The sequence below is a fragment of the Vanellus vanellus genome, assembly GCF_965231255.1.
Source record: "Vanellus vanellus genome assembly, chromosome: 32".
Classification (NCBI taxonomy): Eukaryota; Metazoa; Chordata; class Aves; order Charadriiformes; family Charadriidae; genus Vanellus; species Vanellus vanellus.
The window spans coordinates 137,687-152,019 of NC_138937.1; the positions used below are offsets into that span (position 1 = coordinate 137,687).

The window sequence follows — 14,333 nt, forward strand, 5'->3', positions numbered from 1 at the left end:
GAACCCAGGAGGGATGGAGGATGCTCGCGGGAGCGTTTCCCAGCGGACGGAGCCCGTTGTTTTCAAGATATCCCCATTGATCGTACGGATGCGCCTCGAAAAGCTTTGTCTCGGCTGCCAAAGGCAAACTGGGGCAACGAAAATAAGAAATCACCTCCTTTGCGACGCGGTCTGGTGGTTATTTTGTCCTGGCACTTCAAGCGCAGCCGAATCTGCGCCATCCCCAGCCGGGCAGAGGAAATTCTTATATCAGCGGCAACCGTCACGCGACGGTGTTTCTGCTTAAAACCCCGAGAGTTTCAGCCTTTAAGTCATAGTTAGGAGCCAAAAACGCGTTTCAGGAGGTTGGCCCGAAGTAGCAGCAGATGATTGAGGATGTTCTCGCAGCCCTCCACGCTCCCAGCTATATGTAAAACCCTTCCGGAAGCTGCCGCGTGCCCCACGATTAATTTGGGAGGGTTTTTTTTTTTGGCTCTGCCTGTTCACAAGCCGGCACTTCGTGTCGTGCGGCGCTCCAGGGAGAGCCCCTCCAGGACGAGCAGCGCCAAACTGGTTCCCAGTAACGAGCAAGGGGTGACATGCGCTTCCTTTCCCTCCAAGAAACACCTGGATTTGGGTAAATCTGACGGTGGGTCGGGGAAACGCCGTCGTTCCCCGAAGGAAAGCTGCAGGATGGGTGGTGGGACAACTTTTCTGCTGGAGCTGCAGCCGTGAGGGGTGGGTGAGGTGGGAACAGGGGGGAAAAGGCCCAAAATAAACGGGAAACAGGTCGAAGAAGCACAATAATTGGTCCTGCTTGTGGTGGAGCAGCCTGTGATGAGTTGCGTACAGCCTCCCTGGTGGTCTAGTGGTTAGGATTCGGCGCTCTCACCGCCGCGGCCCGGGTTCGATTCCCGGTCAGGGAAGACCTTTTTTTCCCCCTGTCCCTCTTTTTTTTTTTTCTTTTTTTTAATAACAAGACACCCTCCCTACAAAACATTCCCTTCCTCCTCCTTTCTTCCCCCCCCCGATACCTTCCCACCCGTGGGCCCTCCCCTCAGCCAGCCAGGCATCCCCAAAGCAGCCCAGCTTCACCTCTTTGGGGCAGTTTTTTATCTGTTTTTATGGGTGCTCTTTACCATTTATGAAACCTTATTTAAGACGGGGAGCAGCGAGAAGTATATATCCAAACCGCGCAAAAACCCGGGATTGGAAAGGCAATATTTTTGAAAGAAAAAATTGAATAATAATAATAATAATCATCATCATCATAAAACAAGCAAAGAAAAATAAACTTAGTGTTTCTGCCCGGTTTCGAACCGGGGACCTTTCGCGTGTGAGGCGAACGTGATAACCACTACACTACAGAAACGCCGGTGACGGCTTTTCCCTGCCTGCCTGCACCCTGCCTGCACCCTGCCTGCACCCTGCCTGCACCCAAATCGGGCTCCGACACCTCCTCTTTCAAGGGGCTGCTCCAAAACCCACCTTATTTTTTTTTTTTGGGGGGGGGGGGGGGCGCTCGGCCGATTTCAAGAAAACCGCGGAGAAGTGCCCCAAAAAAGGCTGAATTCGGTAAAAAAAAAAAAAAAGAAAGAAACGAGACTTTGTGCGCTCCTCGGTGGGAGAAAACACCGATTTAAGCAGTTTTGGCGGTATAATCACACGGCGTTGGGGTGTTTTCGGCCGGAGGGAGAGGCGCATAAAAGGGGGATAAAAGGTTTTTTTTTTTTTTTAGGAATAAGAGCCTTCCCCCACCCCAAAAAAAGACACCTGTCAGGAGTGGGATTTGAACCCACGCCTCCACGCGGAGACCAGAACACCCAATCGGGGGAAGGCGGAACCTTGAGTCTGGCGCCTTAGACCACTCGGCCATCCTGACGGCGACGTATTTTGGGCCGGAAAAGCCAACATAGCAATGTTAAAAAAATAAGGTTTGTGGTGTCCGTCCGCCCTTCCCCCCCCCCCCCTTTTTTTTTTTCTTTTGGCTTACTTTTTCGCAGCTTTTCCTTTTTCTTCTTTTGGGATGATTTTTAGTCTTTTGGGGTGATTTTTTTTTTTGTTGTTTTGTTTTCTTTTTTGGGTGATTATGAGAGATGGAGGGAGCACTGGGAAATGAGGAATTCTTTCCAGTTAAAAGTGGTGACGTGACGGGAAAAAAAAAAAAAAAAAAAAAAGCTGAACCGCCCAACGTGGGGCTCGAACCCACGACCCTGAGATTAAGAGTCTCATGCTCTACCGACTGAGCTAGCCGGGCTCTGCGAATAGGCTGTTCTATCCCCATTTTGGTGCAGGATTTTGGGTGGTTTCAGTCCTGCGAAAAACGGGGCGAAACACCCCAGCAGGGAGATTAAATATGCAAATTTATGCAACTTTCCCCTCCTGCAATTAAGAAGGGGCGGCGAACCGCTTCCCGCCTTCGGATTAATTTACAGCGTCAGCAAGAAGGAGGCGGAATTTCGTGTGAATTCGGTGGAAAAAACTCTTTTTGGGGTGTTTTGAGGGTTTTTTCCCTCCACGCGTGATTTGGTGCCGAAGTGGGGAGGGCGGAGGGAGCCCTTAAAGAGGCCGCGGCGCGTTTCTGTAGTGTAGTGGTTATCACGTTCGCCTCACACGCGAAAGGTCCCCGGTTCGAAACCGGGCAGAAACAGCTCCAAAATAATATTTTTTTTTTTTTTTCCCCCTCCTTTTCATGAGTTTTCTGGCTCAGTATTCCTCCGAATACTGAACCTGGAACGGCAGCGCTCGCCAAAAACAAACAAACAAACAAACAAAAAAAAACACCCACAAAACAAAAAAAGCTGTATTCATAGCACAAATTGCAGAAGGGGATTTATTTTATTTATTAATTAATGTTTTCTCTGGGGACGCGGTGAGAGCGTATAAACACTCCTAAAATTCAGTCCCACCAGACCATAGGGATATTTTTCCGTACAGAAACAGCTCGGCTGCTTTAATCTCCCACGGATTTGGAACTGCGCGTTATTTCCTGGCAGAAATCCGGCAGGGATGGGAAAAAATTTAGAAATTCAACTTTTTAATTTTTTTTTTTTTTTTTTTTTTAGAAAAGGTTTAATACACGCCTTTCCCTGACCGGGAATCGAACCCGGGCCGCGGCGGTGAAAGCGCCGAATCCTAGCCACTAGACCACCAGGGAACTGATATTTGCCCAAATTTTACCAATCTCACCTCTTATCTCTGCGTATTTTGAAGCCCCCTCCCCCCCCCCCCCCCAAAGTTGCCGCCTCCCACCGGCCCGGCAGGAGCTGCTTTGCTACGGCCGCAAAATTAACCCAAAACAGCTAAATTAACCCCCAAAAGCAAAATTTAAAATATCAAAATGATTTAAAAAAAATACATTAATTAAAAACTTTTGTTTTAATTAAAATCAGCTTTCCCTGGTGGTCTAGTGGTTAGGATCCGGCGCTTTCACCGCCGTGGCCCGGGTTCGATTCCCGGTCAGGGAAACTTTCTCCGCTAAAAAAAAGGCAAATTTTGTTAAAATTTATTATTTTTATCTCCTCGGGGGTCCCGCGGGAATTCTCTGCGCGTCGGTGTTGGGCCACGTCCCCCAAATCCCCTCTTCTTCTTCCTCCCCCCGAGTGGGAACGGCTACAAAAATGGCCATTTTCTAGTGTAAACAGCCAATTTGAGGGGAATTTCGGTAGAAAAGGTGCTGGGGGAAGGTGGGGGGAGGGGACCAGGGTCCACCTTGTCACGAGTGGGTCACCCACAGTGCCCCACATCGCGTTTCTGTAGTGTAGTGGTTATCACGTTCGCCTAACACGCGAAAGGTCCCTGGTTCGAAACCAGGCAGAAACAGCTCTTTTTTTGGGGTGGTTTTAAAGCATTTCTTTGATTTTTTCATTTGTTCACGCCCTTTAGCGAAACTTTGCTTCCGAACACTGAGAAACAGCGCTGGAAATCAAAAAGTGAAGACAGGGAAACTTTAATTTTTCGATAGGATGCACACCTGAAATATATAACTTTAAAAATATGTACAATATATGTATGAATGCTTTGATTCTTGCCAAAAAAATGTTAATATTCAGAAACTGAATGCAGACTTTTTCTTTCCCTTTGGGGCTTATCGTGGAGGAACCCAACCTAAACCCAAATTAGATTAATGCCAGCTTGGAGCATAAAGGCGTTTTTCTCTGGACGGGGCGACAGAAATAAGCGATTTGGGGTTTTTTTTTGGTGTTTTCCGGCAAAATATGAGGCTGTTTCTGCCAGGTTTTGAGCCTCGGTCATTTTTTTTTTTTTTTTTTTGTTTTTTGGTGTGTGAGGTCAACGTGCGACCGAGCGTGCAAAGCCTTCGCAGGCAGCGGGGCAGCTCCGCGCGTCGGGGGTGACGCTCCGCAAACCGCGGAGCAGAGAAAATGGGCTAAAACCGAGTGGTTTTGGGGTTTTGGGTTGGGGGGAGCAACGTGGGAGAGGGGTGCAATTCCCAGAGGGGTTTGGGGTGCTCGGGAGCACCCACTGAGGGAAATGGGGTTCGTCCTATTGCAGATACGGTGCAAAACCCCAAATTCACCTGGTTTCTGTAGTGTAGTGGTTATCACGTTCGCCTCACACGCGAAAGGTCCCCGGTTCGAAACCGGGCAGAAACATCACTTTTATGGCTTTTTCTTGCAGCGATTAAAGGAGTTGGGTCATTCTGGGTGGGGATGGGGACTTTGGAGTGTCATTGGCCAACTGGAGAAGGCAACCTTGGTCATGCCCCTCGCAAAGCGATGGCTGGAGATTCCCACTCCCGTTCGGGGTATCGCTGGGGAAGGGGTCTCCATGCTGCGTTTCCTCCCTTAAAAAACTAATTTTAAGTGGGGAATTAGCTCCGGCTGTCGAAAATAGCGCGTTTTGGGGTTTCCCTCAGTTGCCTCCGTTGCTTTGAGCACCCTCAAGAGATCGTGAAGAAGGGTGGCGTGAGTGGGTGTTGGCAAAGGGGGGAGGGATACACTTTTGTGGTTGGTGCCTTTAGGAAGATGGGGGGAGGAGGGAAAAAAGCAGAAGGAGGAGGAGAAAAAAAAAAAAAGGCAAACGGATGTGGAGAGAATCAGTTGAGGTTGGGGAAAATGCAGTGAAACAGCATTTGTCCTGAATTCCCACAGATTATGACCCCCTGGAGAGAACTTTTCAGGTTTCTGTAGTGTAGTGGTTATCACATTCGCCTAACACGCGAAAGGTCCCTGGTTCGAAACCAGGCAGAAACACAGTTTTTAAGGGTTTTTTACACCCCCCCCCCCTTTGCTTTTTCCCACCACTTTCTGCAATGTGCTTATACAGGACACATGTGGGCTCTTTGAGATGCCACGTAGCAGGTGTTTTGGGGGAGGTTTTGAACCTGTGACCAGTGGAGGGGGGTGGGATGACCTCGTCATCCCGGCACTTCTTTTACATCCATCATTTTTGGCTTTCCACGCAGATAGAGAGGAATAATTTGCATCTACACCCTGTTGCTTCATCAGATCTCATCTTTTTCCATCACCAGCCTAATTCCGGGTAAAGAAGGCTCCGTGCTGTCACATCCTGACCTCCCACAGAGGGATGCTACCGTGTCCATCGGGACCATCACCCCTTCTTCCTCATGTGGAAAGACCAACTGAGGGCACTGATGAGCATTAACGGCCCCACCTGGGACCCCCCACCCCCTGCCCATGGTCCAGGAGCTCTATTTAAGCTCAATCCTGGAGCCTTCAGCCCTTTCGCAAACTGCCCCGGAGGAGGATCCACGGCGTGGTCATGGATCCTGTTGATCCACTCAACTTGCCTTCATCTCTGTCCGCGGACTTCCCTGCTGCCCTCACTCAGGTACCACGGGATGGACACTGGATTGAGAGCCCAAGGTGGGAATTATCCCGTTATATGCCAAGAGGGGAGAGTTTTTCCGCTGCGTGGTGACGAACAACTTGGTTCTGTCCCTGCGTGACGCTGGTTGCGTTCCTGGGATGTTGTTATTTCTTTCGCTTAAATATCACCTAAATATTTCCCAGCTCTTTCTCTTCCATCTTTACTCTCCCAGGCTGAGTTTCTTCCCGTCCTCGTCCTGTGGCTCAGCTCTGTTCCTGGCCGCTGTACCCAAAGAGGCCATCCTGCCACGCTCAAAACCAAGCAACGAGTTTGTTCCCTTCCCCCCTTCCCAACACGTTTTGCATTCATTCATCCCACAAACGAGCTTAAAAAAAAAAAAAAAAAAAAAAAGACTGGGCGCGGAGGGGGAGACTTTGCAGTCATGCATTCCTGCTTCTGGGTGGAATTATTTGTTCTTGGGACGTGACCGAGAATAGCGGCCGAAATCTCAGGCTCTGCATTCAATTAACTCTCTGGAGCACAACCCACCGCCGTTAAATCTGGGTTTTCCCCTCTTTGCTGCATCTCCGCTGACCTACATCCCCCGTGCAGCTTTTGTGAAAGTCCCTCTGGCTGTTCGTTTTCCCGTTTTTCCAGAAACTCGGAGGTAAAGAGCCCGGCGGGGGGAACGGCAGCACTTTTTCTGCTGATGCTGTTTTTCTTCCCCCTCATCCTCCTCCGGTCCGCATTCCCCTCGCAGACACAATGTGCCGATATAAAGTTTGCCGTAGCGCGCGGCGCGTTAGGAGTTGAAGTGAACCTCTTCTGAACTTGGTGACCTCCCTGTAAAATCGGTTGGAGAAAGAGGGCTGAGTCATGATGGAACTGTGTTCAAACACGGGGAAGATGCCTAAAAATCGGGGAAATTATCTGAAATCCTCAGGAATCCCAAGGGTCAGACTGATCTTGCAGCCACAACACGATCCACAGCTCTGTGTATTATCTTTTTTTTTTTTTTTTTAATAGAGCTCCTGAGATGTCAGCAATTTGCCCTTTTTCACCCTTTTATCACACCTGAGAAATGGAGGAACTTGGGGCTTCTGGGGTGTTCTCCACCCAGCTGAATGCGCTGGGATGAACCCAAAAGTTGGAATGATGGAAAGACCTTCCACTTCTGGAAACCCCATGTTTTTGGGGAGGGGGTTTCCCCAGGAGGAGGGGGAGGAAAAAGAACCTTTTGGTGGTTGCAAGACCTTCCTGGGGTAACTTCTGGACTCTCAGGTGTCAGAGAGGCCACCGAGGAGGACCCCACTGCTGGATGGTGGTGGAAGATAAACCCAAGGGCGTGTTGGTTTGGGAGGATTTTAGCGTTGAGCTGATAAAGGAAGGAGGAGGGAAACACGTTGAGGCGCACGGAGTGGACCCCAATCTTTTGTGCCCTCCTCTATATCTGCTGTTATATCCGGAAAAAATCAGTGCTCTCAACTCCCTGGTGGTCTAGTGGTTAGGATTCGGCGCTCTCACCGCCGCGGCCCGGGTTCGATTCCCGGTCAGGGAAGAATAGAATTTTTTTCTATTTTTTTTTTTTTTTTTTAATTATTATTATTTTTTGAATTTGGCGAAACCAGCTGTGAAATGCGAAGCATTCCCGAGCCCCCCTCCCCCTCTCTTCGACGGCCGAGCGACCCCGGGAGTGGTTTTGGAGTCTGTCGGGCTGGACTTGGCGCTCCAGCAGCCGCAGTGGGGAATATTAAATCGGATCCGCCAGTTTGGAGCTTTTCCTGCCGGATTCCCCCTCCTCAGACCAACCCTCCCCCCCCAAAAAATTCCTCCCCATTGCACTGCCTGAGCCTGGGCTAATGCTCAGAAGCTGCACCATCCCCTTTTAGCACAGAGCCCGGCTAGCTCAGTCGGTAGAGCATGAGACTCTTAATCTCAGGGTCGTGGGTTCGAGCCCCACGTTGGGCGGTTCAGTTTTGTACCTTCTCCCCGTATTCATCGCAAATATATAATTTTGGGACTGTTTCGGGCAGGACGGAGCACCAACGCTGGGAGATGTCGTAGGAAAAGGAGCTATAGGTGAATCTAGGTGGCCTTCTCTTTCCCTGAAAGGAGGAAAGACGCGTTTTGTTTTTTTGTTTTTTTGGTTTTTTTTTCTCACTCTTTCCATTGTTTGTCTCCGTTTTAAATTCTCCTTCAACCTCGAGTACTGCAGAGCGCTTCCTACTCGCTCTCGTCTCAAGCCCCAACATTATGTTATTTATTATTGCTTTACTGCAGTCTTTGAGCCATGTAAACCTCTCCAGATTGGAACCGGTTAATAAACAGGAGCAAATCCAACCCCAGGTGAAGAGCAGGCTGTTATCTGCTGTACCAAAAATCCTCTCAAAGCGCCCGATAAATCCCAGGAAATCCACGTTCTTCAGTTCGCAGCTTGTAAATACGGGGGGGAAATAACGGATACCTTATTAATTATCAATTAATATTTAATTAATACCCCGTGTTCTTATATTTAATGCTGTAGATTGAGAGCATCCCTCTTGGTTTGGACCAAAGCCTTTTCCTCAGCAACAGAGGACGCACCCCGTGTAAGACCAAAAAAAAAAAACCCAAAACAGTGCCATACATCAGAGATGAGAACAAATTGAGGTTCGAACCAGGAAAGCATTACACCGCGCTCCCCTCCAGAGTTGTCTGGACCAGGATATGCCGTGAACTCCCGCCAGGACCCAAACCTCTGGGAACTTCGTCCCCTTGCTCTTCGGGTTCCGGCTGCCTGGGGGGGGAGTTGAGCTTGGCTCCACGCTTGAGGAAACGCAGGTCTCGTCTGGTTTTGTGCTGTCAGCGCAAGAACAGCTGCATAAACACTGCGGTGGGTTGGTCCCGGTGAAGCCAAAGGGCTTGGAAATAACGTGGAGCAGGTAGGCAGGTTTCTTAGAATCACGTCCTAATTAATCATGTCATTAGTTACGGCCGCAGAAAAGAGATCTGACTGTGGCCACCAGCCTCCGCGCTCTGTTATGAGCCTTATTTCTCCAGCACCTGTGGTCCATGAGTTGTGTTGGCTCTTGGAGCACTTCTTGTTGCGTTAAGCATTCACCCATGGGGGTTGCCAACGGGTTTTCGGCCACCCGTGTCCCATCAAGGCCATGGCACAAGCTTGTATGCTCCATGTGGAGCGTCGGAGGGTGTTCACGCAGCTCTGCCACCCATCTGTGTTCTAAAGGAAGCCAACAACCCCGGTCCGTAGGAGCTTTTTGGCTTGAAAGGGTGTGAGAAGAGCACGTTATAGCTCTTCCAGGTCCCAGGCGTGGAGTAGTTCAGCCGAGGGAAAGGCTGGAGAAGAAAATCAAACCAAGAAAAACACAGGCAAGGAGGGGAGAGAAGAGGAAGTGCCAAAACTCTTTTCTCTCCAGCAAAGTCCCACTTGCAAGCTTGGGAGAAATGGGCTCCAAGATCAGGTGAACATTTCCCAGCCCTTGTCCTATTTTAGTCACTTCTCTGCTCCATGAAAAACTGTATCCAGTGGGATAAACCGGTGTGATTAAACATGATGCTGAAAGGGCGGGGGGTAGAGAAGGGAGGAGGGAGGGTTTGCTTTTCTGCAGGACCTCCAAATGGGTTGAGGCACGTCCTTCTCCCCTTGTTGTTGGTGCTATTTGCGGAGGAAAACCCAAATTCCCAAATTAGCTGATCTCCAAAGGGTCCTTGTGAAGCCCAGAAGGGCTATAAGGTGGTTTGTAGGGCTACAAAATCCGTCTCTTTGGGTCTTTCCTGTAGAGTTGAGCCTGGGTAGACTTCAAAGTTGGGAGCTGGGGGGGGGGGAGGTTCTGTGCACAACGGGAGATTAAAGGGCCTGAGAACCTGTAGACTCACCCATGTAATGAATGACTCCATGTCCTGGAAGGTCTCTCCGGGCTCGTGTTTGCCCAGGTGTGAGCAGAAGCATTGTTCCCCCAAAACAATATCCCCCGGTGGCTCTCAGGTCGTTCAGGTCCTGGGTCCACCCAAGCGCAGGAGAGGAATAAAGGCAGTGGGGACGCGTGGGCAGCGGATGCTCGGACCTCCGGAGGGGGAAGCAGAGTCTGGTAAGGGACCTTCTCTTGGGGGCTTTGCTTCAGGACTTCTTCGCTTGGGGACTTTTATTGCGTCTTCCTTCTGCGTTCCGTCTCCGTTGGCACCATCCCAACGCACCCTCTTAAATCTCCCAGGGAAGAGCTGCCACTTACTTGAATATTCCTATTTTTATACTTATAAGATTGAGTGTTTTGCTAGGTCAGCATCGAATTTACACTTTCAGCGAGAAAAACAATGGAAAGGGGGGTTTTTAGCAGCCCGGCTAGCTCAGTCGGTAGAGCATGAGACTCTTAATCTCAGGGTCGTGGGTTCGAGCCCCACGTTGGGCGCTTGAGTTCTTTTTTTTTTTCCATTTCTTTTCCCAAACCTGCTTCTGGCTACAGACAATTGCTGGTGCCACCTCTAAGCAAGAGGTGGAAGCATCTTAGGAAACAAAGGAATGTGTTGTGTTTTGTTTTCTCATAAGAACATTTTTTCACTCGGGAGATTTCTGCCTTGAAAGCATGGCTATTAAAATTAACAGAGCGGAAAGGTGGAATTGCCTGTATTTCAGCTTTTTAAGGTGCTGGAGGATTGCCTAGTAATGTGCTGCAAGTTTCTCTCCTCGTTTTGGCCCAAAAGAGACATCACAAACATCTGTACTGAGTTTGGTTTTGTTTTTTTTTTCCCCATTGTTTTTCCCCCTGGTAGAAGGCTGATCACTGAGGAAACTCGTTACATGGATTAATAAACTGCCTGAGCCATTCTCATCCATAGGTAACCCTGTGCTGGGCTGAGGTGCAGCTGGGAGGTCAGGTTCCCCGAGATGAAGGCGCTCTTGGTGGGGCTGACCCTTGTCTTGTGCATCGGAGTCGGTAAGTGGAGGGTCACGGTTCAATGGGATTTAATAAAGGGCGGGGGAATATCTGATGGTGGCTGGATGGGTCTTGCCAAGCTCTTGGTGTCTGTAGTGTTGTCACGGTGTGACCTGGACGTCGTCTGCTCTGAGTCTACAGGCAGCGGAGAGAAATCTCTGCAAGTGTTTTCATCGTTACTTGGATGAAAGTGACTTTTCCACTCACTTCCCAGGAGAACTATTAGATCCAAAGAGACCTCCTCTGGGCCAGGAGCTGCAGCTGTAGGTTGCTGGATCCTGGGCTAGATGTCCACCTGCTCTGCTCCGCAGAGATGTTGTGATCGTCTTGCTGTGGGTTGAACCCCACTTCAGCTGGAGAACCCCACCCCAGAGCCCACATCCGCATTTACTCTTCATGGGTCTCACCTAAAATCGTGTTTGAAAAGCTCTACCAAGAAGGGTCAAGTGTCCCTAGGCATCATTTGCCTCCCCCCCCTACACCTTCTCTGTTAGTGAAGGTGACACTTGGTCCTTTCCCTGGTGGGCTCTCCATCTTCTTTGTGGTCACCCCCATCTTATCGTAGGGGTGTTTGAAGCAAAACTCCTCGTCGGAGCTCCAAGCTTATTGCCTTCTTCTCTTTCTGCTGCAGTGGAGGCTCTTCAATGCAAAGTCTGCAAGTACAAGCTCCCCTTCGTCGGATGTTTCCGGGGAGCGAATGAAACGACTTGTGAGCGGAGGGAGAAGTGTGCCATCATCAAAACCTCCCTGGGTACGTGGTCTGCGGGTGTGGTGTCAAAACCACGTGCTTCCTCTTGTTTCGTGGGGGGTTGTCCTTGGCTTTGGAGAAGCAAATTGATTTGCGGAATGAATGAGGACGGGATGATGAACCTGATGTGGGAAAGGGCTAACGCAAGGGGCCAGACTCCTCCTCTTGATGGAGGTTGCCCTGTGTGTGTTTAAAAAATAGTCACTTTTAGGCAAAGGAGAGACTCTGTCTCCCAAAGAAGCCATATCAGTTTTGTTTGTGTGTGCACGTGCCTCGTTTGGCTCTTTCTCTTAATTAAAACAAGCAAAATGTGACTTCCCTTGGGTGCGCTGTTTCAGGGGTTGGTAACTTCAAAGTCCACCACCGATTTTTACTAGTTTAGCGCTGCTCTCCATCTGACGGTGGTCCCTCTCCATCTGACGGTGGTCCCTCTCCATCTGACGGTGGTCCCTCTCCATCTGACGGTGGTCCCTCTCCTTCTGACGGTGGTTCCTCTCTGCCCATCACCTCCACAGGGAAGGTGACCCTCTATTACCAGCAAGGCTGCACCTCCGTGATGAACTGTGGCCGACAACGGGCATCCGACGCGGAATCCCGCCTGACGTCCCAGTACTCCTGCTGCGAGACGGACCTCTGCAACGAGGAGTGGGATGAGGACCCCGCAGACTAGCCTGCGGTGGAGGGGGGGAGGGGGGACAGGATCAGGGCTACCGATGTAGGTCCAACCGTTTCAACGCTTGTCGAGTCCCCAGATTTAATCTCGAATGATCGTCGCCCCAAATTAGGACGGTCGGACCCACTCTGTCTGCAGGGTGTCTGGCCCAGTTTTGCTGCAGCTCTGGCAATAAACACACAGGCTCATAACCGGCGGCTGATTTTGGCTCCTGTGCATGTTTTTCCTTCTCCAGACAGACGCTCCTATTAACAGCTCTTCAGACTCAGCATTCCCGGTGGTCTGGAAGCAGCTTGCGGCCCCGAACATAATCCTGCTACTAAAAACCCCAAGGGCAAGCCAAGGTGCTTTCCCTTGGTTGCATCCCAATTTTTTTTTTTTTTTTTTTTTTTTTTTTCCCCTACAGTGCAGGGCTGGGAACTTCTTTGCTGGGAATTTTGCATCGAGGGTTGCATCAGGGAGCTGCTGGAAGCCAAGAGAAACAAAGGACATGCATATCTAATATGCATTAGGTGTTTATTTCACCCGCGTGAACCCCAAACTCCCGTACTAGTCAACAGAGGTTGAGTCATCCATCCAGTGTAGATAATAAATGGTCCTTCAGGAGTTACCAAACTCCTGCTGTTGACTTCAGATGGAACCTGAAGGAGCAGCTTGATCAGTTCAGGACACCTGTGGTTGCTGCCTGCAACCATGATGAATTTTCCTTTGGGTTTTTTGGTTTGTTTTTTTGTTTTGTTTTGTTTTGTTTTGTTTTTTTCCCCTTCCCTCTTCCCTGCTGTTTTGGAGGTCCCAAACTCTCCTTATCCTAAAAAAGCCACCCATGGTAGGTGGGCGACGTCCTGCAGGGGATGTTCCTGCCCTTCTTTGCATGGTGCTGCCCCAAAGACGAACTGGGAGATCACCCACTCATTGATGGCTTTGGAGGAGGGATGAGAAGCTTCACTCCTTCCTGAGCCCCCATCTCCTCTGGAAAGGAGGGATGGGGCGTTGGAGAGGGTTAAAGGGCTGCAGAGACCCTGTGGAGAAGGTCTGGGCTTGGAGACAGGTGGAGGGAGGTGCTGGAAAGTCGATCCTGGCTCTGGGCAGGGAAAAAAAAGAGCTTTGGCACAGAGGAGGAGAGCAGAGGAGCGGCTGGGGAGGAGGAGGAGGAGGAGGAGGAGGAGGAGGGAAGGAGATCGGTGGGTGCCCAGGATAGATGCAATGGGGGAGGGGAAGGAATGGTAAGTGAGATGTGGGGGGGGTGGGGGGTGACAGAGGGGACAAATGGGGGCAACCGAGGGCCGGGAAGGAGCAGGAGCTCGATCGGCGCCGAAATGTCGGAGGCATCCAGGGCCGGGACTGGTTTCCTTCGTCTGAGCGCGGCGGAGCGACTGCCACGGGCTACTTCCCGCTGGGACCCCTCGGCCACCCGGCTCACCTCCCCCCTGTCCCCCGCTCATACCCTCCCGACGCAAAAAGTGGGGAGATTCGGGAGGATGACCCTTTCCTACACCTCTGCTCCGAGGTATGCCAGGTTGGCGGGGGGCACGGGGAGGGTGGTGGGATGCACTTGTCCATCTGTCCTTCTTTTTTTTTTTCCCCCCTATATCCACCTTGTTCTCCTTCTGCTTTTCCCACTGGGCTGCACGTGGCTTCTGTCGAGGTGTCTCTATTTATTATTATTATTATTATTATTATTATTATTATTATTATTATTATTATTATTAATTTATTTATGCATCTCTGGGTAGTGTGTGGATTTTTCTCTCCAGCTCATAGGCCACCGCCTCTTCCTTTCTGCAGAGACGTGATGGAATAAACCTGTGCGTGACATAGGAAAAATATATAGTTTGTGTTTATTTACGGATCAAGAGAAACGGGAAGTGGAAGAGAAAGCGATTTCCCTTCCATAGGGAGTGGGTGTGTGTGTGTATAAATACATATATATATATATATATATATAAGCGGGAGTAGGTAGATAAATATGCACAGAGGTGGAAATGGTGGTCTGCAGAAAAATTGCTTTTCTGTGGGGAACTGTGTAACACATAAATGGATATTTATTGCATATAGAGGGATAGATACGTGTACATATATATATGCACCTATATATATGAGTCTGTGTGTGAATATATACATATAAATATATATATATATATATATATTCTGCTATTTGCCCGAGTCATTTGTCCTGTGTTATTTCTGATCGCAAATTAACGTGGGCCACAGC

At 49.8% G+C, this 14,333-nt stretch overlaps 1 protein-coding gene across 1 annotated transcript; it reads left to right on the plus strand.

Annotated features, from left to right (window-relative positions):
• Positions 1 to 10,651: 10,651 nt before the first annotated feature.
• Positions 10,652 to 12,118, plus strand: LOC309682756 (uncharacterized protein; the record flags this gene model as incomplete). Its single annotated transcript, XM_082496876.1, has 3 exons — positions 10,652 to 10,700; positions 11,332 to 11,451; positions 11,964 to 12,118. 3 exons carry the CDS (start codon positions 10,652 to 10,654, stop codon positions 12,116 to 12,118), a joined length of 324 nt encoding a protein of 107 aa, XP_082353002.1.
• Positions 12,119 to 14,333: the final 2,215 nt, after the last annotated feature.